This window comes from Lynx rufus, unplaced genomic scaffold (genome assembly GCF_022079265.1).
Source record: "Lynx rufus isolate CCGP_SWC_20201006 ecotype Redwood Valley unplaced genomic scaffold, mLynRuf1.p SCAF_8, whole genome shotgun sequence".
NCBI lineage: Eukaryota > Metazoa > Chordata > Mammalia > Carnivora > Felidae > Lynx > Lynx rufus.
Window position 1 is genome coordinate 115,370,335 of NW_025814896.1, and position 25,801 is coordinate 115,396,135.

At 45.4% G+C, this 25,801-nt stretch overlaps 1 protein-coding gene across 1 annotated transcript in view; it reads left to right on the forward strand.

Moving 5' to 3' along the window:
- Positions 1-16,434: 16,434 nt before the first annotated feature.
- LOC124503607 (xanthine dehydrogenase/oxidase) overlaps positions 16,435-25,801 on the forward strand; it is a 57,491-nt gene continuing 48,124 nt past the window's right edge. The window contains exons 1-3 of the mRNA XM_047068777.1: positions 16,435-16,476; positions 22,845-22,902; positions 24,724-24,820. Coding sequence (XP_046924733.1) covers positions 16,435-16,476; positions 22,845-22,902; positions 24,724-24,820 — 197 coding nt within the window. The remainder of the gene's footprint in view (positions 16,477-22,844; positions 22,903-24,723; positions 24,821-25,801) is intronic.

Sequence of the window (25,801 nt, forward strand, 5' to 3'; positions counted from 1 at the left end):
ACTAAACTGCCTGATAGACGCACTTCCTTGAAGTTATGTGTGGCCATTGTGACTGCTTTGGCCAACAAAATGTGAGCAGAAGTGATCTGTATCACTTCTGGGAGAGTTTAGCTTGATCATGTCTCTCTAGACTTCAGAAGTCATGACTTCGGGTCCAAATGCAGTGGAGGGGTGAATGAAACAGCAACAGATGTAAAGAGGAGTAGATATTTATGACTTGATAAAGGGAGAGAAAATAAGATTGCCTGGAAGAAAATCTCCTGCACCTGATACAAAGGTGCCTTGACTCTCTGATCCAAATCCTTACTGCTGCCTTTGCATTTGCTGGGATAGGACCTGACCTACAAAGAAGTCCTGGGTGTCAGAGACCACAAAATGCCATCTCTGTGTGGCTCACCACTAGTGAAGTCAAGGAACTTTGTGTACTTACTGAGGCAGTATGGCCCAAGGCAAGCTAGGAGTCCATGCTTTCTCCCTATCTGCTGGTTGTCACTGGTGTGTGGGACTCAGGGTCTTTTTCCAAGAAGTACCTAATTGACGTCACTGGTTTATTGACAGATGCATGTGGCCAGGAGGTTCTTTTGAAAGTGACTAAAATACCTTATAAAATACTGCCAAGCCCCAAATTCAGCTTCAAGAAACATCTCCTGAATATCTGCTCTATTACTGGCAATTGAAGTTATTTCCTTATAACCACCAAGTAAGGAAAATAATATCTCCATTAGACAGATGGTGACATTAGTTCAGAGAGTGTAGGGATCTTGCCCAAGAATGCGAGTGTGACTGGAGAGCCTGGGTTTGAACACAAAAATTTGAATTCTATTCTCTCTCTCAATCTTTCTCTTTCTGTCTCTTGCTCTGTCCCTGTCTCTGTCTCTCCCTCGCTATATGTTAGTGACGCTGCATACACCACCACTATCCTCTTAGTATTTCTTCCTCTAGATCTCATCCCTAGAATTTTTTTCCTTGAATGCTCTTCCTACTGGCATGGTGTTAAAGGAAAATTTTCAGTCTCCTGGAAAGAGTTCTTGTGTGATAAAAATCAGTTCTTAGGAGTGTAATGGAAGAGGCCAGGGGGGCAAGCTTTGAGAATCAAAATAGCAAGACCTTTCCTGATTCCTGTTGGTTATTCTCGCTCCAGCTGTGATGGGCTGAGGTGGGAAACCGGGGATTCATAGAGCTCCCAGTTGGAGCCAGTGGCCCAAGACAGTCCAAGACAGTCCTCTCAGAGATGCTTCAGATGCCTGAGGCATCACCTAGTGTCCATGTGAACACAGTGAGATGCTCCAGAGGAGGAGGCCAGCCATGGGATCTCTCTCCCAGAATGCCTCCCAGAACTCCCACCAACTGTGGACTTCTCAAGTTGGAGAACACACTGTAATTAGGGGGTATGCCGGGGCAGCTGCAGGCAACTATCACTCAGACAGAGCCACCCACTGCTCCTACTTGCTGCTGCCATGTCTGTCCTGAAGTTGATCTGCAACTCTTGGAGGTGACTAATCGTCAGGTAGTAGTTCTGCCAAGGGTTTCAGGACTTGCAGTCACTTGGGGCTCCAGAAATGTCCTGGTGGGAATTGGGATGACCTACATGTATGTTAAGCTTTGTTCAGCAACAAAGCTTCTAGTCATCCTCCCCATGCTTTACTTTCTTTCCATGGATGCTTGGTAGGAAAGGGCTGGATCTCCAGGTCTTTAATGAGGGAGAAGGCAGGCACTAGGCATGTGAAGAGGGGTGTAAAGTTGGACTCTTTAATTCACGTCATGCCAATTACTGCTTCTTGGAGTTGATATCTGCTTCTTTTTTTTTTATTAAAAAAATTTTTTTTAAATGTTTTTATTTATTTTTGAGACAGAGATAGACAGTGCATGAGCAGGGGAGGGGCAGAGACAAAGAGACACAGAATCTGAAACAGGCTCCAGGCTCTGAGCTGTCAGCACAGAGCCTGACATGGGGCTCGAACTCACGGACTGTGAGATCATGACCTGAGTTGAAGTCGGACGCTTAACTGACTGAGCTACCCAGGTGCCCCGATATCTGCTTCTTATACCCTATTCCTATACCCTGGAAAACTGGCCTTTACCGGCAGGAGCCAGGCACTATATTATTCCTTATCTCATTCTACAAAGGCCAGTACAGCATCATGACACTTGCTACACAGTATAAAAGTGAGGAAGAGCTTCCCCACTCATGTCCAAGCAGAAAGGGACTTGAGATTGGGGGCATTTGCTTTCTGAGGGGGGCACAGTGGGACCCTGGGAAACCTTCTGGAGAGAAAGGGAGGTTCTACTTGAGCAGCCAGCACAGTATCTAGCTACTCCTTTCCGTAAGAGAGGTGAGAAAAGATTGTCTTAGCTTTCCAGGGCTTTCTCTGGAGTGGGGACAGATAAGTCCGTGGTCTGACACTTTCCTGCCAGAGCTGACCCACCTGACTTGGTGCAGTTAAGTTGGCATCATGCTTCTGAACACTCTGAGGCCACAGAGGTGGGCAGATGGGCCCAGCTCACCCTGCCTCTGCCTAGGGTTGGCTTTCTTTCAGCTACTTCCTGGAGTCCTTCTTCATCCTCTGCTAGACCAGTTCTCCTATATGTCCCTTTCTCACCCTTATAGTCTTTACTCACCCATTTCTTTTTTTTTTTTAATTTTTTTTAATGTTTATTTTTGAGAGAGACAGAATGTGAGCGGTACAGGGGCAGAGAAAGAGGGAGACACAGAATCCAAAGCAGGCTCCAGGCTCTGAGCTGTCAGCACAGTGCTCGATGCAGGGCTCGAACCCACGGACGGGGAGATCATGACCTGAGCCGAAGTCGGATGCTCAGCCGGCTGAGCCACCCAGGTGCCCCTTTACTCACCCATTTCTGAACCGCTTCCATCCCTTTAGCAAACATTCTTTCAAATCCCTTTTGAAATGTTCCTCATGGGCAAGCACCAATCATTGATTATGGCAGAGCTCCAACCCATGAGTGATTCTCATATGACCTTCAGTTTTCTGGAAAGTTTTACTTCACTTAAACCAGAATTTCGGTGATTGGAGTTTACTTAATTCAAATCCCTAGATTTTCATTGTTGCTATTTTGTGAGGGTTTGTACCCTAACTTTTCCTTATTTGTCCAAATCCAGTGTTAACTAGATATCTGTACTGGTCAGTTCTCAGGGTCTACATGATCTTCTGGGTCATGAGGGAAACATGGGTGCCCAAGTTGTAATCTTGGGGATCCAGAAGAGTAGAAGGAGCACTGACTTTGGAATTAAAAAAGTGGGGTTCAAGTTCAAACTGCTGCTCACTCTTAGGTGAAATGAAAGTGGGGCTTCATTTGAAAATGAAATTTCTTCAGTTGAAAGTGAGGCTTATCATACAGAGAAAGACATACCATATGGTTTCACTCTTATGTGGATCCCGAGAAACTTAACAGAAACCCATGGGGGAGGGGAAGGAAAAAAAAAAGAGGTTAGAGTGGAAGAGAGCCAAAACATAAGAGACTCTTAAAAACTGAGAACAAACTGAGGGTTGATGGGAGGTGGGAGGGAGGGGAAGGTGGGTGATGGGTATTGAGGAGGGCACCTTTTGGGATGAGCACTGGGTGTTGTATGGAAACCAATTTGACAATAAACTTCATATATTGAAAAAAAAAGAAAATGAGGCTTATGATATCATATATTATAATTTCTGAGGATACCACAAAGTGATCTATATAATAAAAGCATCAAAATACTGTACAAATTAGAGTACACGATGACAATCATGGTGGAAAGGAAGAAAAAAGGAGAAGAGTAATGATACAAATAAGTGTCAGATCATGATGACTTTCTCTCCTGGATGGGAGGGAGGCAGACTCAAGCAAACCATGTGAGAAGAACGGATGCCTTTCCTTCTGCCTTCCTCAGCTGAGTAGAGGTCACTGAGCAAATATTTACAGATGACTACCATGTGTCACTGGGGATACAAAAATAAGCGAGAACAGATCTCTGTGTTACATGCCATAATAGAGGTAGGAATACAATATAATGGAAACAGATGAGGGACCAATGAATTGTCCTGGATATTGCTGTGAGTCTGAGGCTATGGGCCTGGAGAAACTGGTTGTATCTAAGCTGAGCTTTAGAGGATTCAGTAGGGGAAGGAGTGAGGAAAGGAAGTTCTAGGCTGAAGGAATGACCTGGGCAAAGGCATTGGAGTTTGGTGGTGAGTTCAGGAATCAGAGACTAGTCTACCGGCCAAAAGATGGATTTTGTGGGAGAGGTGGCCAGAAATTAGGCTGGCAGATAAGCTGGTCCCAGATGGGTCTTGATGGCACATACAAGGAGCGTGGCTCTCCTTTGGAGGGACAGGCCAGGGTAAATGGCTAGACTGAGTCTTGGGTGTGAGTTGGGGGCCAGTTTGTCATAAACCTGGGTATGTGGGGGCATGCTGTAAAAGGTGAGTGACATAGGCTATGAGTGGTTACTTCCCTTAGGCCCAAAAAACTTGTTACCTAGTGGGGAGGGACATGAGCACAGGGAAGACAGAGCAGGGCCACCTCTCACCTGTCCTCAAGGTAGGGCCATGGTGAGCCATTTTCTATCGTTGGTGAGTGCAGCTTTCAGAGTTACTGGGCTTAATTTGTAGGAGTCCCAGACCTTGCCAGCAAGAAACTTCTTGGCACCTCCATCCACCAATGGATCTTTTAAAGGAGTCCGCTCTATGCTTTGGTGGACAAGAGTCTCAGGCTGACAACATATTTTGTAATTCTACAAAACTGTCAGGAACATTTCAGAAGCTTGCTACTCGAGGATACTCCACTTTCAGAGGACTACTCGAGGATACTCCACATTAGGAAATACTGGTCCACACGGTTACATGTGAAAATAAGTAAGGAATAAACTAGAGCACTTCCATCACCTGATATCATTTTCTTTTCCTTAGCTACACCAATGCTAGACAAGAAATGGGAGTGTCCTTGTAGCAAGGTACAAGTTGTTCAGAGCCGGGCAAGGCTCAGAGAACATGAATAAAAAGAGCCATTGCACACTAGGGCAGTCTTTGTCTTTGGAAAGAAAGATACAAAAAAAAAAAAAATCCAAGAATTCAAGCATTATCCCAAGCACTGTCAGAACTCGAAGTGCCTGTGGAATTTTATAGATGGGAAGGGGTCTTGCCAAAAATGTCAGAGAGAAGAGCAGATCCTTGGCTGTCACCTGAGCCTCTTGTCTCCTACACTGGGACTTTTTCTATGGCTTCATCTAACCCAATGCTTGGTTGCCAAAATTCACTAGACCAGTTGAGTAGGGCCTCTGTCTATTCATAACAAAGGCATAGGGAAGCTTGGGAAAATGTGTGTGTGTGTGTGTGTGTGTGTATATTTACATATACACATATTTACATATACACATTTATATTTACATTTTTTATATATTTATGTGTATATATTTGTGTGTGTGTGCGCGCATGTGTGTACTTTTGGTGGGGTGGGGGGATAAATTCACAAGCTCTGCTCACAGACCCACCATGGAAGCACTTCTATTTAGCTCCAGGCAAAGTGTTTCATGCCTTTCCTGGAGTTGCCACTTTATTGACGCCCTAGATGGGGCTGTTGGGGCTGTATGATTCATTCACAAGATTCTTGTCACTCCAGTTCCTACTTCCATGTGAGATTCTTGGAATAATGGTGATAATAAGATAGAAATAATGAATAGGGAACATTCAATATAGGGAAGACACTGATAGTGATCAAGACTGAAAAATGACACATGCCAGGTCACTAAGGACTATTAAGTATTCTGGTCTGGCTACTCAACTGGAGAGAAAGGGCAGCCAAGAATCACAGGGATAGGAAATCTGCTAAGGGGCCATGAAGTGTCCCTGAAATAACTGTGGTTGCCATTCTATGTTCACCATCCCTGGAATCCTCTCCTATTCTCCCTTCCTTTAGGTCTTCTGTCTTCCTTCACATCTGCTTATGTCTTAAGTCTATGACTTCTAGACTAGGCAGCTTTTTGGAACATGGGGGGAAATGTTTTAGCCTCCATACAGGAAACCTCAGGCCCACAGGTTCTTAAGTCTATCAATACATCTGGTTCTCCTGACAGAAAAGGGGCCAAGTCCATCCTGCCTCCACCTTCTCTGCACACCCTGGGTCTGGGCTTCTGGGGGGACTGGTGGCTGTATTACATAAGTTGCATTTTATCTACTTCTACTTCTGGAAGAGTGAGGCTGAGACCTGGGCTCTTTTCTAGGTCTCCAAGGAGTCAAAATGTCAGATGGGTGAAAGCTAAGATTGGATTCCCTTCCCACAGTCTGGTTCTTCTCTCTCCCTATAACTTTTTTATATTCTACATTTCTTTGGGATTGTAGAATTTCCCATATGATCGTAATCAGATACCTGTTTTCTGTTTACTGGGTGTTCTTGGTCCTCAGAGCACATTATAGGGATTATGAGAGTAAAAATAGCTATAAACCATCTCTGTGTGGTTTTTCAGAAGACAGGCCTCGGGGCTGGTACCTGCCTCAGCCCCACAGACCCTAGACTCCTGCTGCTTCCTCCTCTGCTGCCCCCACTCTGACTCTCTCTTGGCCGTTTCTCAGTGCTGGTTCTTCCTCAGTGCTAAGTGAGAACTTTGTCAAGGAAGCAGTTTCTCCCCTGCCTCTAACCCCTGTAATGGGTCAAAGGACCATTCTAGGAGAGGCGTCGAACTGGGAAAGCCTAGTCTCTGCTCTCTGTTGCTGTCTGAGGGTTCTAGTCTCAGAGGGACTTGGTTTAAATCCTGGTTCCCCCTTACCAGACATGAGTTACTTAGCCCCTTTGATCCCAGACAGCTTCCTTATATAGAAAACAAGAAATTATATCTAGGTCATAGGGATGTTGTACAAAATAAATGAGATCCATATAGAATGACCAGCCCAGGACCTGGCACATATTCGCGACCTCGTAAATCTTTGTCCTCTTCAAAATGTCTCCCACTGTGGAAGTGATTTAGCTTTGGCCTGTAGACTGGCCTCAGAACTGGAGGCCTCCCACTGCAGCCTTTATAGCAAGAGCCATATACTCGCCTAAAAGAGCTTCAAGTTGTTAAATCAGTAAGGCGATGTGGACGTCCTAATTTCTCCAGTTGTCACGAAATGTATTAAAACAAAACTAACAGTATAAGCAGCCCCTGAAATCTGTCAGTGAGAATTTCTCAGTGTGCTGTGATATGGATGGGGCAGCCTAGCTCATGAGATTAAAACCCATGCTTCAGAAAACTAGCAGATATCATGTCCTGAGACTTGGGAATTACTCACGGATGGCTAAAATCTCAAACATTAACCCTCAGATGCAATGATCAGCTGGCTTTTATGGCTCTGGAGAAAGGGGTAGACCTCTTCCAAAAGTGCGGCACTGGTGCCATCCGCAGCGGACAGCATCGTCCAGGCAGGGACAAGACCGCAGTGAAGGATGTGTGAGGATGGAAGGCTCCATGCAGGTGACTCCAGTTTCCACATCTTCTCCCTGAACACTGGGAAAATGAAACCTTCCAGAGAACAAGTCTGAGGTGGCTAGCTCGCCTTCTGCCTCTGATTACTTTGGGGACTATGTTCTACTTTGGGGTTGTATGCTTTAGGATATTAACAGTGGTTTAATGGACTTTTTTTTTTTTTCCAGAAGAGAAGGAGTTCCTTCCCTTTTAAAAGAAAAATCAAATAACAGCATTAGCACCACTATGTTCCTGTGGAGCATTCTGGTTCAATGACAAATTTAGAATGGGAACAGCACAGGTGATCTCCCTGTAGAGGCCTGCACCCTGAATTGTCATCTGACAGACTACTGTAATAAAACTGGGTTGGGGAGGGCTGAAGGAAGCTCTCAAATTTTCATATGATAAATACTTTGAGGATATCAGTATATAAGACTGAATTCTGCATCTCTGCACTGGGGAGTGTTGATATTTAGGAAGGAAGGTAAGTTCTGGGTCTACAGTGCTGGCTCAGGGATCCTGACTTATCTGTAAGGTACAATGAGGTGCTCTTTAAGCCTCTCTGACCCTATAGTTGATCAATATGCAGTACAGTGTCTAGGATACAGCAGAGTAACATTAAAACTGATAAATGACAGACACATAGACCAATGGAATAGAATAGAAACCCCAGAACTAGACCCACAAACATATGGCCAACTAATCTTTGACAAAGCAGGAAAGAATATCCAATGGAAAAAAGACAGTCTCTTTAACAAATGGTGCTGGGAGAACTGGACAGCAACATGCAGAAGAATGAAACTAGACCACTTTCTTACACCATTCACAAAAATAAACTCAAAATGGATGAAAGACCTGAATGTGAGATAGGAAACCGTCAAAACCCTAGAGGAGAAAGCAGGAAAAGACCTCTCTGACCTCAGCCGCAGCAATTTCTTTCTTTTAAAATTTTTTTTAATGTTTATTTATTTCTGAGGCAGAGAGACACAGAGCATGAGTGGGGGAGGGTCAGAGAGAGGGGGAGACACAGAATCCGAAACAGGTTCCAGGCTCTGAGCTGGCAGCACAGAGCCTGACACAGGGCTCGAACTCACAAACCGTGAGATCAAGACCTGAGCCGAAGTCGGTTGCTCAACCAATTGAGCCACCCAGGTGCCCCAACCGCAGCAATTTCTTACTTGACACATCCCGAAAGGCAAGGGAATTAAAAGCAAAAATGAATTATTGGGACCTCATGAAGATAAAAAGCTTCTGCACAGCAAAGGAAACAATCAACAAAACTAAAAGGCAACCACCGGAACGGGAAAAGATATTTGCAAATGACATATTGGACAAAGGGCTAGTATCCAAAATCTATAAAGAACTCACCAAACTCCACACCTGAAAAACAAATAATCCAGTGAAGAAACGGGCAGAAGACATGAATAGACACTTCTCTAAAGAAGACATCCGGATGGCCAATAGGCACATGAAAAGATGCTCAACGTCACTCCTCATCAGGGAAATACAAATCAAAACGACACTCAGATACCACCTAACGCCAGTCAGAGTGGTTAAAATGAACAAATCAGGAGACTATAGATGCTGGCGAGGATGTGGAGAAACGGGAACCCTCTGGCACTGCTGGTGGGAATGCAAACTGGTGCAGCCGCTCTGGAAAACAGTGTGGAGGTTCCTCAGAAAATTAAAAATAGACCTACCCTATGACCCAGCAATAGCACTGCTAGGAATTTACCCAAGGGATACAGGAGTGCTGATGTGTAAGGGCACTTGTATACCAATGTTACAGCAGCACTTTCAACAATAGCCAAATTATTGGAAGAGCCTAAATGTCCATCAACTGATGAATGGATACAGAAATTGTGGTTTATATACACAATGGAATACTATGTGGCAAGGAGAAAGAACGAAATATGGCCCTTTGTAGCAACGTGGATGGAACTGGAGAGTGTGATGCTAAGTGAAATAAGCCATACAGAGAAAGACAGATACCATATGGTTTCACTCTTATGTGGATCCTGAGAAACTTAACAGAAGACCATGGGGGAGGGGGAAAAAAAAAGAGGCTAGAGTGAGAGAGAGCCAAAGCATAAGAGACTCTTAAAACTGAGAACGAACTGAGGGTTGATGGGGGGTGGGAGGGAGGGGAGGGTGGGTGATGGGTATTGAGGAGGGCACCTGTTGGGATGAGCACTGTGTATTGTTTGGAAACCAATGTGACAATAAATTGGATATAAAAAAATAAAATTTTAGGTTGTGACCCCCCCCCCCAAAACAACTGATAAATGAAATGGTTGTGTGACTATTGCCCGGTGTAAAGGGCTGCTCTGAGCCCATCCTTAAAACAGAGTGTGGGGATGGGGACACTTAAGGCCAAGGACCTGGGGATGAGACCAAAGTTGTCTTCTGTTCAGGAGCCCATGATCCTTGGTGACATTACTTCCACATGCAGCTTTGCAAGTGGACCAAGTCAGACATTCAAGCCCTGCTTACTTGCCTTTAATTAAAACCATGTTCTGGCCTTGCTGTTATTCATTCATTTGTTCTTCATTCATTATTCAACAAGTATTTTTTTGAATAAATATTGTGTCTATCATGTCCATGTAGTGTTTTCCACTCAAGGGGGCTCTGTTTTCTACTGAAGAAAACAGATAAACATCTCTGCCCTTGGCAAACATATTATATTAGTAGATGTAATACTAGGTGCTGTAACAGACAATCCCAGAAATCTCAGTGGGTAAGCACAATACAGACTTATTTCTTGTTCCTATAAAGTCACCTAGATGATGTGGGAGCCAAGGGCAAGCTGCCCCCAAAATTTACCATTTTGGCATAGTAATTTTATTGAATTAAAGTTATTTAAGAAATAACCAGAACAAGAAGAACATCCTGACTGCACCCCAGCCCCAGCCTTTGTCTCCAGAAAGCAGGAAATAAATTATCCCTGTGAAAGGTATCCTCTCTGTACCAAGACGTCTTTGTCACCATAGATAGGAAATTTAGGGCAAAGCAGACTGTATAAACCTTGCTACTTTTATTAATTTACTACCCAGTCCAAATTCTGTTTAAAATTCCTTACCAACTGAAGCTCTTGAACATAAGTTTTCTTTGTCCTATCATTTCCTAACACATTTGTTTCTTTGTCTAAAAAATAGACATACTGCCAGGCTTGATCATTTACTTGGGTTTCAATTTTGTTATTGGTCCTCTGTGTGCAGGTAATTAATCTTGTTTTTCTCCTGTTTAACTCTCTCTTGTCAATTTAATTCTTAGACCGTCTAGAATCACCTTGAATAGTAGGGGGAAAATCTTCCTTCCTAATAGCTACAAGGGTGGTGGAAGGGAGTACTCAGATTTTTGTATTTATTTTTAAGTTTATTTGTTTATTTTGAGAGAGAGAGAGAGAGAGAGAGAGAGACCGAGCATGTATGCACAAGCAGGAGGTGGGTGGTGGGAGAGGTAGAGAGAGGGAGGGAGAGAGAGAGAATCCCAAGTAGGCTTCATGCTATCAGCGCAGAGCCTGACTCAAACCATGAGATTATGACCTGAGCCGATAGCAAGAGTTGGATGCCTAACCAACTCAGCCACCCAGGCACCTCAGATTACGATACTTTTTAAAGCATTTAGGCTGACTGACTGGAAGTTCTGCCATTTTCAGTGTGTGGCTTCCAAGGTCACCCTGGGCATTGACATTAGTGATCAGAAAGTGGGAGAGAGAGAGAGAGTGGGAGCCAGGATACTGTGAACACCACATTCGGCCATATTATATTCATGAGGACCCAGTCATAGGGCTGCCTCGCATATAAGGGGATGGGAAATGGTGAGTGATCTCCCAGCAGAAACTCTTCATTAGAGAAGGAGGGCATGAATATTTGGTGAAAAGGTAGACATGTCTGCCATATTTACATTCTCTTGGGTGCAGAGAGACCAGGGTGCAGACAATAAACACGTAAGTGGGTACATTGTATAGTATTTCAGATGATAATAAGGAAAACAAGTCAGGTGAGAGGAATAGGAGGTGCAAACAAATTGTGAAAATAATTTTCCTACATGGCTACTCACTGGGCCATATTGTCTACAGAGCAAATGTGAGTTGATCCTTTGCATGAGCTACAACTAAGGACTCTCCTTCCTGCGTTGTGCTGGAGCGCTCAGATTGGAAAGAGAGACCTTACATTCTGTCCAGACAAGCCCATATTGTCCTCGCCACAAATGCCCCCAGGGTTACAGAGTTTATTGAGTACAAAAGACGTTATCAAAAAACATAACAGATGCAGACAGATAAAGTGGGTTTAAATTGCTTCTGGGCTTTTTCTATTCCTTGAGCTTTTGTGTGCCTGCAATAACTGGCCTAGGGTGAAATTCAGAAGCTTTTAGTTTTGACTCAGTTCCTTTTTCAATAATACCAACTTCTTGATTCTAGAAGGATCTACTTCCCAGATGTGTGTAGAATATCAAGGGTTGATTTCCTCCAAAGTAATAAAGGATGACTTGTTGCTGACGAATACTAGCTGGTTACCTAATATCAACAATAGAAGGTTAGTTGGAAAGGAGCTAGGAAGGAACTGAATGTTGCTAATAACATGGAAGAAAGTTCTGTTATTCAATAAGAGTCAGGGGGACCTAGTGGGCATTATGCTAAGTGAGAAAAGTCAGATTGAGAAAGACAAATACCATACTACTTCAGTTATATGGGGAATCTAAAGAAACAAAAGAAGTGAACAAACACAAATCAGAATCGGATCTATCCATACAGAGACCTGCTGGTTGCCAGGGGGAGGGCGGTAGAGGGATGGGCAAACGGGTGAAGGGGTGTGGGAAGTGCGGGCTTCTAGTTATGGAACGAATAAGTGATGCGGATGACAAGTACAGCATAGGGAATGTAGTCAGTGATATCGTAATAGTGTCGTATGGTGACAGAAGGGAGCTACGCCTGTGGTGAGCACAGCACAATATACAGAGGCATTTAATACCTACGTTATACGGTTGAAACCAATGTAATCTGTGCCAACTATACTAAAAAAAAATCTAATGAATCAAGAAAAAAGTCAGGGGCTTAGACATTTCTGAAAATACACCCTATTCTTGCATTGTGGGCTCATCCAACAGCATTTATTGATCCTTCTTGCACACCTGGCAGTACACTAGGCCCCGGCGACACAGCAGTGACGCAGTTCTGCTCCCTACCCAGGGCTCACCACCCAGGCATGGAAGACACTTCAGCCACCAGCAGGCTGGATTCCAGCTGCACTGAGAATGCCACGCTGACAGTCCTGCGTGTATGCTCCACGTTAGGGGAGAACCGTCCAAGAGATGATTTCTCTGCTGGGGAGTGGGTAACAGACAAGCGTGCTGTGGCATTATTGGCAAGTCAACCTCTTTGCCCCTCATCTTCTTTGTCTGGAAAGAGGAGATAATAATAACTTCCCTGCTCATCTTGCAGGGCTGCTATAAAGATCAAATGAAATCATAATACGCTATTCAGGTGTCAAGAATGTGATTAGGGCTGGATAACAATCTAGATGTCTGGGAGCACACGGGAAGGCAGGTCCTGCACAGCGATGTTCCGGGAACATAGCAAAATCTTGAATCCAGCATGAGCATATCTAAGTGGGAGACCAGTCTTAGGAAAGAAACAAAAAACAAAAACAAACTTCATAAAAGAAACCCACCTCACCCCTGCAAAACAACAATAACAACAACAACAACAACAACAACAAAAACCTGAGTAATGGAATATTTTGAAAGAAAAGTGATTCTTTTTTTCTTATCATTTATTTGCTATTGAGAGACAGAGAGAGACAAAGCATGAGCATGGGAAAAGCAGAGAGAGGAGGAGACACAGAATCTGAAGCAGGCTCCAGGTTCTGTGCTGTTACATGGAGCCTGACACGGGGCTCGAACCCACCAACCACAAGATCATGACCTGAGATGAAGTTGGACACTTAACCCACTGAGCCACCCAGGTACCCCTGTTTTTTTCTTTTCAAGTGAAGTTTGTCAAAAGTGAAAAAAAAAAACAAAACAAAACAAAGAGAGAAAATGCCCTAAGGTACAGATCAAAATGCAAATTCAGGTGTGAAGCAAAGAAAGGAGCCCCCATGGAGTGAGGCAGCCCAGGCTGGTTCAGGACTGGCAGGAGGACTTCTGCAGGCATCTGGACGTGCCAGGACATGTGTGTGGCCTGCCTGCCCGAGAACCCCTCCAAAGTAATAGAGGCTGGACAGCTGTTGTCTGGCCCTGACCAGACCTCCAGAGAATATTCCAGAAGTTCTCCTGAATTGCTTTTCCTCCAGGGGGTGCTTGGACCCAAGGGAGCTCACTGTTCCAGAAATAAGGACTTCTCTCGGCAGTGTTTTCATTCTTCACTCTAGTAATTTCCCACAAGTGTTGTTCCAGAAGAGAAGATGCTTCTGTTCAGGGGGCCTCGGGACTCATTTGGCTTTTCTGTGGACTTTGAGTCTACACGTGCCCACACAGTATCTATTATAAACCAAGGCATTCCTTAGGGAAAACAGGGTAAGTTCACATAGCGTAAGCCATAGTGGCCCTATTTCAAGCCCCGAGATCCCATTCATTCAGCCCAAATTTGAGAATTCATCCCAACATTGAAAACATATGCAGGAGATCTTCAGCTTGGGGAGGTGGGGAGAGGAAATGCTTACTTAGGACTGTTTTCTTCTAATTTGTGACATGTTGAAAACTTACAGAGAAGGAAATGGTCCTTGTTTTCTGTTGGATAATGAGCAAGGGTACAAAGTCAAAGTTTTGCCAAATCTCAGTATTACCGAGATAAACCAGTTACTATAGTTAGTACAGAAATAAAACCTGAATGACAACAAAGGCCCTTATTAAAAATTTATTTCACTTTTGTTTTTTTAATGCTCACAGTAACAGAGGAATTTCACGTCTAGATAGAGAAAGAGGCTGAAGGTCGGCTGCCTAACCTGGGTCTCATTTAATTCTTACTAGACAGGATTCTTACAAAGTAGGCAGTCACCCCCATTTCACAGATGAGATTGAGACCAAGAGAGTGATTTTTGCCAAAGGTCACACAGCAGTTCTAGAGCCATTATTTAAGCCTGATTACCCAACCCTCAACACTGAGCTCTTTCCCCTGCCCCCCACCTTCACATTGAGAGTCTCCTAGGACTTTGGCTGCAGTCTAGCCAGGAGGAAGTAAAGGGCTTGCAAAACTGGTTGGATCAGTGGATAGAGGAAAAGCCTGTCAACCACAGAAGATGTGAGTGTGGTCAGGGAGTATTGCCCTATTATGAAATACCACCCAGACTCAGTCCTTCTACCTCTCCCACCTCCTTCCTTCTTCTTCCTTTTGGAGCACTTCTCAATCTTGCCTCTATTGACATTTAAAGACCAGATAATTCTTTGGTGTGTGTGTGTGTGTGTGTGTGTGTGTGTGTGTGTGTGTGGCGGGGAGGGGGGTGCTGTCCTCTGCATTGCAGGGTGTTTAGTAGCATCCCCAGTCCCCAGTTTCTTATCCACTAGATGCCAGTAGCACCTCTCAGTCACGGTAAGGACATGGGAATATCTCCTCCCGCCAACCCCCCAGTTAAGAACCATTGTTTTATGGTGACCGGTCATCCCACTTTGTCCTGGACTGAGAGGTTGGTCCCAGTATCAGTGTTTAAAGCAGGATAGTGGGGACCAAACAGGGACGCTTGGTCACCCTACAAGTGAGATTTTATCTCCTGCTTAAATAAAGTCTGTGGAGCAAGAGGGCATTGTGTTGACAATGTCCTGGCAGTCTGCGGTTTCAGTGAGCTGTTGCTACACCGACTACTTCTGCCTGATCCTCCTTTCTTCCTCCAGGTAGCCTTCGAGGGGCTCAGGGGAAGTGACCTCCTTCAGAGAGGCTGGCTGAGTGGCCACGTGCGTTGTTAGAGGACTGAAGAAGACGGGCGGGAACACTCGTGTGTGTGCACGTGTGTGAGCTGGGAGGCACAGGTGGGTGCTGACCACAGAGAGCCTATGGCGCTGCCCAGGTGGGCGACGTTCAGGTGTGTTCACACCAGAAATTCATACTGGATGGGAGAAGGCTTTCAGCTCTGTGTTAAGTTGGCCTGTGCCTCTATGGTGTGGCTGTTTTAACTAATTGATATCGATTTTGGTTTATTGTTGATATTTTGAAATATTCTTAGGAGTTACTCTGGGAGCCAATGAGAGGCCTTTCCCTGAGAGAAATAAACAAAAGAAAAACTTCAAAAATGGTTTGTTATCAGGATGATTTTTGTTGTGCTGTTGAGAATACAGGTGCAATAGTTGGAAATATTTGGGTTCTTGGCAAACTTACCAAGTACTGCTAAAACGTATCATTTGCCTCTCAGGCACTCAGCTCTTGGGGTCATGCATATACCCATTTACAGGATGAAACCAGCTGAGTTCTGAGGACGACAATGCTGAGGTCCAATGCTAGGTTTTGCTTCTGGATCACTGGGCTCCGTGGCTTGTGACCCCTGTGGTCCTCCAGGCTGTGGGAGAATGAGTCCTTTGTCTAAGTGCTGAGTCTGGGTTGCTGTGAACCTGAATGGTAAAATGACAAGTGTGGACGTGGAGGGTGTGGGTCATTTCTACTGCCGTGGCTCTGCGCATGGCCCTTCTTCCTTCTGTGGCTGCGGCAGTGGGGAGAAGCAGGTTCCATGAGGGCAGTGCTAATGACAGCAGGTCACCTGGCGGCAAGGCCCTCCCCCCTCCCCTTCCGGGTTTCTGGGTTTCTGCACGGGCCTCCCACTGTGCTCTTTGACACAGGTGTGGGGAGGGCGATTTACCAGGTAGGAGTGTTTGCATTTTTCTTGATTATGTAAACCGGTAGCTTTTGCCAAGAACACCCTGTGCCCTGAGGCTCTAGGCTGGTTTCTTCCCATTGGCTGGCCAGGTTTCATTTTATTGGGAGGTGTAGTTTCCAAGTTGTCAAGGGGCCATAACTGCTGGTGCCTCTTGGGAGTGAAGCACCTGGAGGCAGGGGGCCCACACCCCATCCCGTAACAATGACAGCGGATGAGTTGGTTTTCTTTGTGAATGGCAAAAAGGTAAGATCCAGCTGGCCTTTGGTTTGGCTTCTCCGCTCCCCAGAATTGAAGTTTGTCCTTTGGAAGAGGCCTGTTCTCTCTTTCCTATTCTCTTTCTCTCTCTCCCTCCAAAGCCTTGCTGCATTTGGGGTAACACTGGGGAGAGAAAACCTTCTCAGAGCTAGAACACAGTCAAAACACTCCAGGGGCAAAGGAGTGGGGGGGGGGGTGAGGCAGGCGAGAAGAGCGGTCTGAGTTGCCGGCGACTCTGCAGCAGCAGAGACCCTGGCACAAAGCCGGAAAAGGGCACAGGGTCCTGGGTGAGACTGGAGGTCACCCGCCACGCCTCCGTCTTTGTGTTTATTCCAACACATCCTGAGGCTTTCGTTGTTGTCTTTACTGAGAGAAGGAGCAGGAACTTGTTTTCTTGCTAATACCGAGATAGAAGATGTTCGTAGCCTTTGATTCAGATATTTCACATAGGTAAATATGACAGCTAACTTGTGAGGACATTTACTGACATCTTGTGGCAAGCCACAGTTTTTTGGTTTTTTTTTTTTCCTCCCCGTACGGGGCATGTTTCTCTCCCCCTCTCCCCCTCCCCAGTATTGCAATAAATGTTTCTAGTCTCTTACTTTGATAAAATTGCCCCCTGGATGACCTCCATTGGTGCCTAGGGACGTGGGGAAGGTAGGGGTTGTGGAGCAGAGGGGGCCTTATGATGTGGGTCCCAGTCTTCCAGGCACAGCAAGGCTATGAATCTTTGCCAATTTCACTGCAGGTGAGGGGTGGGGGGGTGTAAGCACGTGCCTAGTCCCATCCCCTTCCCCCCCACCACTGCTGGGGTACCCTGGTCTGCTCCAGAAACCAAGTAGGGAATGAGAGGGACAGTAAAAGGACAGCCATAGTTTTATCTTGTAAAAGGCCATATGGACGGTGTGAGTGATGAATGTGTCCAAGGTGCCCAACCCCCTCCAAACAAGGGTAGTTTTATCTGTTTTGCTCTATTGGCACTTTTGAGTTGAGAGATTGGGTGACGTTTGAGGTAATTTTCAAGAACGAAAATGTACTTCACAGGGCGGGTAGTGGTTAAATTGTCAGGATGTGTTTGCGTGACTAGCAAGGGAATTGCATGAGCCATGGCAACATCCGTGCTCTGAAGACCGTTGCATTCAGTTTGAGGGGTGCCACCGGGAGGCACTGAGGATGAGGTCAACCGTGTTCTTCTGGGTTCGGTGTGTCTCTCCCTGTAGATTTCTTTTTAGGACTGGCATCTGGCAGCTAGCCATGAGGCAGGGCAAACTTCCCTGTTGACGCTTGTGAGACTTTGGCATCTGACATTTCCAACAACTTTGTTGCACTCAGCGGTTGCGTTGGAGAGTGTCAAGAAACAGTAGAGTTGGCTTTCTGGAAGGGCTACCCACACAAAGCATCTTCTGTGGAATTTTTCTAGTCAATGTTTGCGACTGAGCACCTGGATTCAGTGACTTCCAAGGCCATGTCTTACTCTAAGATTCTATTATTTGTTATGCCATCAGTTTGTGTGTGACAGGACAAGATTCTGCTCTTCTTTAGGGATGGTGTGCTGTGACCCACTGGATCTGAAAAGGACATTTCAGGGTCCAACTGGCTTGGCAAAGCTGTGTCCCGCGTATTTCCGCTTCACTTTAGAAGAGCAATTTCAAATTTCTAGATGGTGTCATCACATCAAACCCTCCTATCCCTGGAAGCTTTTCTTATTGTCAGTGTCTGTGATGCATACTCGGGTTTGTAAGTTATAAACCTGTGGCCTCTTGAGAATCTGCTAGAAAGGGGGAGAGGCAGTATAAGAAGTGATGAGGTGAAAGCAGTCCTTCGGAAACAAGACCAAGCAAGGATTCCCAGGCAGATCAAGGCAGCTGTGAATAAGTTTGTTTCCATTTCTATTTCCAAGACCTTTCTATATCTAACTCTTTTGGTGTTGGATATTATGCAGAGAACTTACCAGAGAAGCTGCTGGAATTGGTGACTCACTCTTTTTTTCTTTTAAATTTTTAATGTTTATTCCTGAAATAAAGAGAGAGAGAGAGAGAGAGAGAGAGAGAGAGAGACAGACAGAGCATGAGCGGGGAAGGGCAGAGAGAGAGACACACACACACACAGAATCTGAAGCAGACTCCAGGCTCTGAGCTGTGAGCACAGAGCGCGATGTGGGGCTCAAACCCACCAACCGCAAGGTCATGACCTGAGGCAAATTCAGACACTTAACCGACTGAGCCACTCAGGCACCCCAGAAATTAGTGACTCACTCTTAAATGTAAGCCTCTTATTCTCCCTGTGTGAGACTGTCCAGGACTCTGTCTCCACCAGCCCGGGTTCTGGACTGGGTATAAGATGCCACTGATCAAATACCTCAAGTGTTTTCTGTGGCAGTGATGGGCCTTGATGACCAGTGTCATATCCTCTGTTCTAGAGTCAGAGTTGGAGGGAAAGAAAGAACTGCCTAGGATTTTGGTGTTATCGTAGTGAGAGTCATTTTGGTGGGCGGGATTCCAGAGGCCGTGACTGTTTCGTGGAGATGGTGGCACCCGGAGGAATCTGGCAGCTTTGGCACGTGGGGCGCAGCCAAAGGTGTCCACGAGTGATCCCCACAAGAAGCAGGTGGCAGCTACAGAGAGCCTCTCAGTGGCTTCCACTCACTCACTCACCCCCATTTACAAGCTCCTCCATGGACTAAGCCTGTTGGGTATGTACACACTGGAGGAATATGATCTCTAAGACCAGGCATCAGCCATTCAGGAGCTTGTGAACCAGTTAAGGAGAAGGATTTTCATTCTGCAAAGTAATATATTGCAAAATGTGTTTCACAGAAAATTCTCCCCATGAGATCCTCTTTTCAGGTATTCTTTTTCTGTTTTGGAAGAGGGTGTATTTGTTTATTTTTTTTTATGCCTGCCCAGAATTTTATTTTATTATTATTTTTTAATATAATTTATGGTCAAGTTAGCTAACATACAGTGTATACAGTGTGCTCTTGGTTTTGGGGGTAGATTCCCACGATTCATCACTTACATACAACACCCAGTGCTCATCCCAACAAGTGCCCTCCTCAATGCCCATCACCCATTTCCCTCCTCCCGCCGCGCCTTCTTAAACCACTTAGCACAGTGTTGGCACATAGTAGGTGCCCAATTAATGAGGACAGAATGAGTACTAAAAGCCCTTAGAAGTCCTCTACTGAAGAAATTTAGTTTGTAAACTTTGCACTTTGAAATTATCTTAAATTTGCCTAAAACGTTGTAAGAATACAAAGAGATATTATAGACTACTCACATTCACCAGCTTAACATTTTGTCATATTTTACTTTATCATTAAATTTGTCATTCTCTCTCTCTGTACGTACACACACATACACACACGCACACACACACGTCGAGATGTTTATATGGTACACACACGTATTAGATTTTTATGTATCTATTTATAGATATGCATGTAGATATATAGATGTATATAAGTACCTAATTAATTTTATATATTTATGTATGTAATTAATAGAAATAAATACATAGAGTATACAATTTTTTTCTTGAACCATTTGAGGGTAAATTTCTGATATGCCATTTTACCTCTTAAACCAAGCGTAAGAATATTCTTATAGAGCCAGTGTCTCTAAAAATCAGGGAATGTCATATTGACATAACACTATTATCTAATCTGCCACCCCTCTGCAGCATATTCCAATGTCCCCAATAATGTCATTTTTAACTTCTCCTAGGGTCCCTGGGTCATACCACGGCAGGGTCCCAAGCCCGGGACCCAGGGTCATACTATGGCAGTCTGTTGCCATGTCTGTTAGTTTCCCTCGAGCCGGAATGGCTCCTTAGCTTTCCTTGTCTTTTGTGACACTGATGTTTATGAACAGACTAGACCACTATTTCTTAGAATGTCTCTCATTTTGAGTTTGTGTCATGCTTTCTTATGATTAGATTCAGAGTCTGCATTTTGGGCAGGAATTCCAGAGAAGTGATAAGTGGTTCTCAGTGCGTTGCATCAGGAGGCACATGATGTCAGTCTCCTCTATTATTTGGGATGCAAACTTTGATCACTTGGTTATGGTGGCATCCACCAGTTTTCTCCTCTTTAAGATTACTTTTTTACCTTTTAGAGTTAATCAGTAATCTATGAGAAGATCCTCTGAGTCTGTGAAACTATCTTGATCATCAACCTTTCACCCACTAGTTTTAGCTCCCATTGATGTTTCTTGACTTGGTCAGTTATTGTGCTGATTGCAAGATTAGGCTAACTGTATTCATTAGTTGGAACTCTTCTGTCAGAAAGAACTTTCTTTCTCTCCAGTCTGTTTATTTATCAGTTACCACTTTGGACTCGTAAATTTTAGTTTTATTTAATGGTTTATAATCCATTAGAGCTATTATTTGTTTTGATGCTTAAATTTTATCAGAGCAATCTGCTGAACCCAGCATTTCCTAAGCTCATATCCCCACGAAGCGTTTGTCCTTCAGAATGCCCACTGGCCCTGTCAAGAGAGGATTCTGTGGTGTTTGCCGGAGCAACCCTGTAGCCATGCTGTGAGGTGGCACAGCCATTCTCTGTAGGAATTCAAGGAAGGTTGGACCAAGTGTGCCTGGAGTGGTATAAAAAGTCTTTGCCAGAGAGGTTTCACTATAGTATAAAGACTATATTGTCAGGAAAGTAGAAGAAGAAAAGGCTGAAAATGAAGATTAGTAACATAATGGAAAAAGGCCTTGGAAGACAGTCTAAGGAACTTGGATGTTATCTTGAACATATGGGAAGGCACAGAAGGCACGGCACAGGGGGCAGATGTGATGAAAGCCGAGTTGGACGATAAGCAGAAGCTACAATTTGGGGGGAAGTAGTAAGCTAAGAGGCTTCTTCCTGCAGGAAAGGAGGTAGGAATCTTTATTTGTGTGTTTATGACTTCTCTGAGAGAAAAGAAATAACTCCTTGTGTGCGCTTTGTAACTAGGACTTTGGACAAACTGGATCTGTGGGGTGTGATAAAAGAAAGCTAATTTGTTTTTCTACTTTCCTTTAAACTTTCTTCAAGGGGCAAATTCTGTCAGTTTTATGACTTGTTGGGTTGCTCCTAATCAATAAAGCAGTGCTGTGGTCATTTCTAAGTTTCCATACACAGTCTCAATTCAGGATAGAGAGGTGAGGATAGCAAGAAAGTTCTCATCTAATCAGTACTGGTTAAGATGGCTTCCCACCATGGGGAGCATTCAACTGCAAGTCTCACGACATCGGGCATGTGTTTTCCTCTGGCTTGCAGCTCTTCCTCAGTCTCCAGTTTAGGGAGGACTACTCCACACAGACTCTGTTGGAGGTCCCATCACCCTCTGCAGTCAGCGTTCTGGGGATGATTTAAACAACTCCACACCAACTTTCCCTCTTCTGCATGGACTACACTAGGTCCTCAGGCAACTCTCCACATCCTCTGCTTTCCCAAACTCTGAGAGTGCTCACCAATTCCAATGCTGCCATTTCTTCTTCAGTAAGCCTATCTCTAGCTTTTAGATATGCAGACCACTATATCCCCTGTTCTACAAGGGCAGTATGTTAGCTTCACATGTAGGACTATGGAAGCCCCCTCACAAATTTGAGGCGTGAGATACCTCCTCTCCTCAAGCTTAAGAAGATGTAAGTCTCAGAGCACCATTCTCTGGAAAGAAATTCTTGTCACAAATTCTCTCTCTTTAATCATCCCAATCACCCAAACCCTATTACCCTTGATAACATAGGATGAATGTGAGTAGTGAAACAGGTTGTCATGGATTTCCTTAGACTATTTGCATTGAAAACTGGTACCTCACTTTGTAGACCACATTTTCCTCTTGTTGAATATATCATTTGTGGACCTTTGGGTTGAGATCTCCTCCACATCTCACATGTGTTGATGTTATTGACTGTGCTAGCCCAACACACACAATACTCCCTGTGAACACAGGCCAACAGACCGGCTCTCTACCGTCTGAGAATGTACATGCTGGGAGGCATAGCCAGAGACCTGCATGCTGCCATTCTTAGCTGTCCCTGGCATTCACAGGTGTGACCTAACAGCTGGAAATGAGATGTTTGACTTTAAGGGGGCTCTGCCTGGCCAGCCCAACAGAGCAGGCGCAATACCTAAGCCCTCCATGGTAGGTCCAGAGCAAAGCACTAAGGTAGAATTTTAGAATTGGAGAATATCCACATGTACACAGAACGGCTTGTAGTTCGTATGTTCATTCTTGTGGAATTATCAAGAAAAAGACCTTGGTTTTCATGATATATTTAGCATATCCCTATTAACTCCACAGATTCTTGGGCAAGACAGTGGCTAAGTATACCTAGGATTTATTTTCTTTCTTTTTTGACTCTTATAGGTGGTGGAGAAGAATGCGGACCCAGAAACAACCCTTTTGGCCTACCTGAGAAGAAAATGTATCCTGACTTTGGAGGGGGAGGGGGTGATGGGGACTCATTCTCTAGGCCTTATGTCACTTTCTAGTGACGGGTGGGAGGCCGTGAAGTGTGGTGGACAGAGCCCTAGAGTCTGGCTCTGGGCCCCTGCTTTGTAGCTCTGTCACTCAGTAGCTGTGTGACTCTGGGAAGTCATCTGAACCTTCCAGGAGTAAAATTACCTGCTGTCCACTGAGAGGATTCTTCCTGATATTTCTTAAGATCTCTTCCAGGTAAGACTCAAGTGATGCCAGGGTTTAATCCAGGACGTGTAAAATGAAGAGCTGTGAATGGCCCTCATTAGCCCTGGTTAAGCTTCGCCACCATTCCCCTTGAGGAGGGGGCCTTCCTCAGGAGATCCCTGCTGACCCATAGAGGGCTTTCTGGCAATCTTCCCAGCTCTGTGAAGGCGGAGGGAAGGTCGGAGGAAGGGGTGTTCTTTGGGAAAGGATGCCTGAACTGGGGAACTGTATAGAGGTGCCATCCATTGTGGAGATGGTGGGCCCCAGGAGGCAAGGGACAGTGGAGTCCTGAGGGGCCCTTGGGATGCTCCTCTTCCCTCAGCGAAGGCAGGGTTCTGTAACATCTAATACCTTGTGGTCTTTCAAGGTAGGAAAGTACTCTGAGACCCCAGAACAGAAACAACAGAGAAAATATGATAGGAGCTGGCATTTAAAGAGCATTTACTATAAGTAGGTGGAGTTCAAGGTGATTTTCATACGTGATCTCACTGATCCCCATAGCCATTCCTTTGACAGAGGAGGAAGTGAGGCTGGCACATGAGAAGGTCCTGCTTCTTGCTCCTGTTCTGGGCAAATGCTAACAGAGCCCAGGCTAAAGCCCAGAGCCAGGCTCTTAACCTCCCACCCGTACTGGAAACTATTCAGGGTTGGTTGTCGGGATGATGCTCATCCTGACCTCCTCTCACCCCAGGGGCAGGGATGTCCAGTGGCTCATTCAGGTGATATGTCCTGGGACAACAAAGGATTTTTTCAGTTCCCACAGAAAAAAGTCTGAAGTCCATGGGCTTACCTCTAGTTCACTCACCTCTTACCGGATGGTGTCTGGCTCTCGTGTACTTTGTCCTGGATTTTCCATCTGGAGAGGGCAAGTCTGGCCTATTCCTTAGGCATGTTAACAAACTCAAAGTTATCAATTCCTGCCAGTGTATGTAAGAGATGGCTCCAATAGCGGTCCCCAACCTCAAAGAATCTTCCTTTTAATTTATGTTCACATAGCCTATGGGTGGATATTCAAAAGCCCCTCATCCAACCCTAATTTTGGTTCCTGGACTTCATCAACCCAAAAGGTTCAAGGTGAAGAGTTGGCACTCAGTACGTCCCAGAAGAGATCAAAGTCTCTTTCCGGCCAGAGTGGCTTCATTGCATACCCAGCCAGGATGATGTGAGGGCTGCCCCACATGCTCAGCCTTTGAGGTGCCAGATTCACCGGCCCAGTGAGACCACAGGGTTGGGAGCCTAGAAGAGCATGCCAGGAAGACCCTGCAGTCAAGAAAAATCTCCAGGATTGGAGAGCAGTGGGACCCCAGTCCCAGGGAATACTTGGGTGCTGTCTGATGGGACCCTGATACCTTTCTTCTGTGCAGTGGGGATGATCCCGTTCTCTGCCTTCTGGGGTGCAGTGCAGCCTTTTCTGGAGGCAGAGGTTGTGTGGGTCTGCTGCCTCCTTGGGTTGAGGGGCTTGAGCCTATGTGGGGCGATGACTGGCTCTGCACATGCACTTCCCAGCGGTCCAGCAAAGACACTTCTGTGAGTTCATGTTCCTTAACCCTCGACCATCCAGTGGGGCTGAGCGGGACCAAGCTGGGCTGTGGAGAAGGGGGCTGTGGGGCTTGCACGGTGATGCTTTCCAAGTATGATCGTTTCCAGAACAAGATCGTGTATCCTTTGCCGGCTGACTGATTGTCCATGCAAGGACTGTGATGCAGGGGTCAGGTTGTGAGTGTGTGTGTGCATGTGTGTGTGTGCATGCACACGAGACCTTTCTTGATGTTTATTTAGTTTTGTGACAGAGAGAGACAGAGCATGATGGGCGAGGGGCAGAGAGAGAGAGGGAGACACAGAATCCGAAACAGGCTCCAGACTTGAGCTGTCAGCACAGAGCCTGACGTGGGACTCAAACTCACAAACTACAAGATCATAACCTGAGCCAAAGTCAGAGGCTTAACTGACTGAGCCACCCAGGCTCTCCTGAGACCTTTCTAAGATCCAGATTAATTTCCCATCCTATGAAATCCTTTACTTGGTCTCAACTGCATATGGGATAAAGTCCAATCACTGTGCTTAGCACTCATGGCCCACACAGGAAGGTGTGCCCCACCTTGCCTCTCTAGTTTTCTCCCTTCGTGGGACCAGCATCCCACCCTTGGGACAACTGTGGACTCCTAACATTCTCTTCCCGCTGATTTCCTGGTCTTTGCATAAGTTGTTATCCAAGTCTTAGAGTGCCCTTTTTCTAGGCCTTCTCTACTTGGCTAACTCTTGCTAGCTCTTTCGGACTGGGTAAAATATTACCTCCTCTGGGAAGCCTTCCTTGACCTCCTAAGGTTGGGTTGGGTACCCCTTGTCTGTGCAGGTCCCACAGCGCCCTGTGCTCAGCCCTCCTGAAACGCTTACTATAAACTCTTTAGATTGCAACTTTATGCTGGCTTCTGTTTTCCTGAGTTGACCGCAGACTTCTAAAGAGCATCGTACACACCTCCATTTCCTCAGCCCTCAGCAGAATGCCTGGCATGTGACTGGCCCTCAGTAACTGATGTTGAGTAAATGGATGAGGGGTTCATAGAAAAATGGATATCAGGAAGCTCTGTGTAAGGGGCTGGTGTCTCATGTTTCCCAGGGACTGCCCCTCCCTGTTCCCC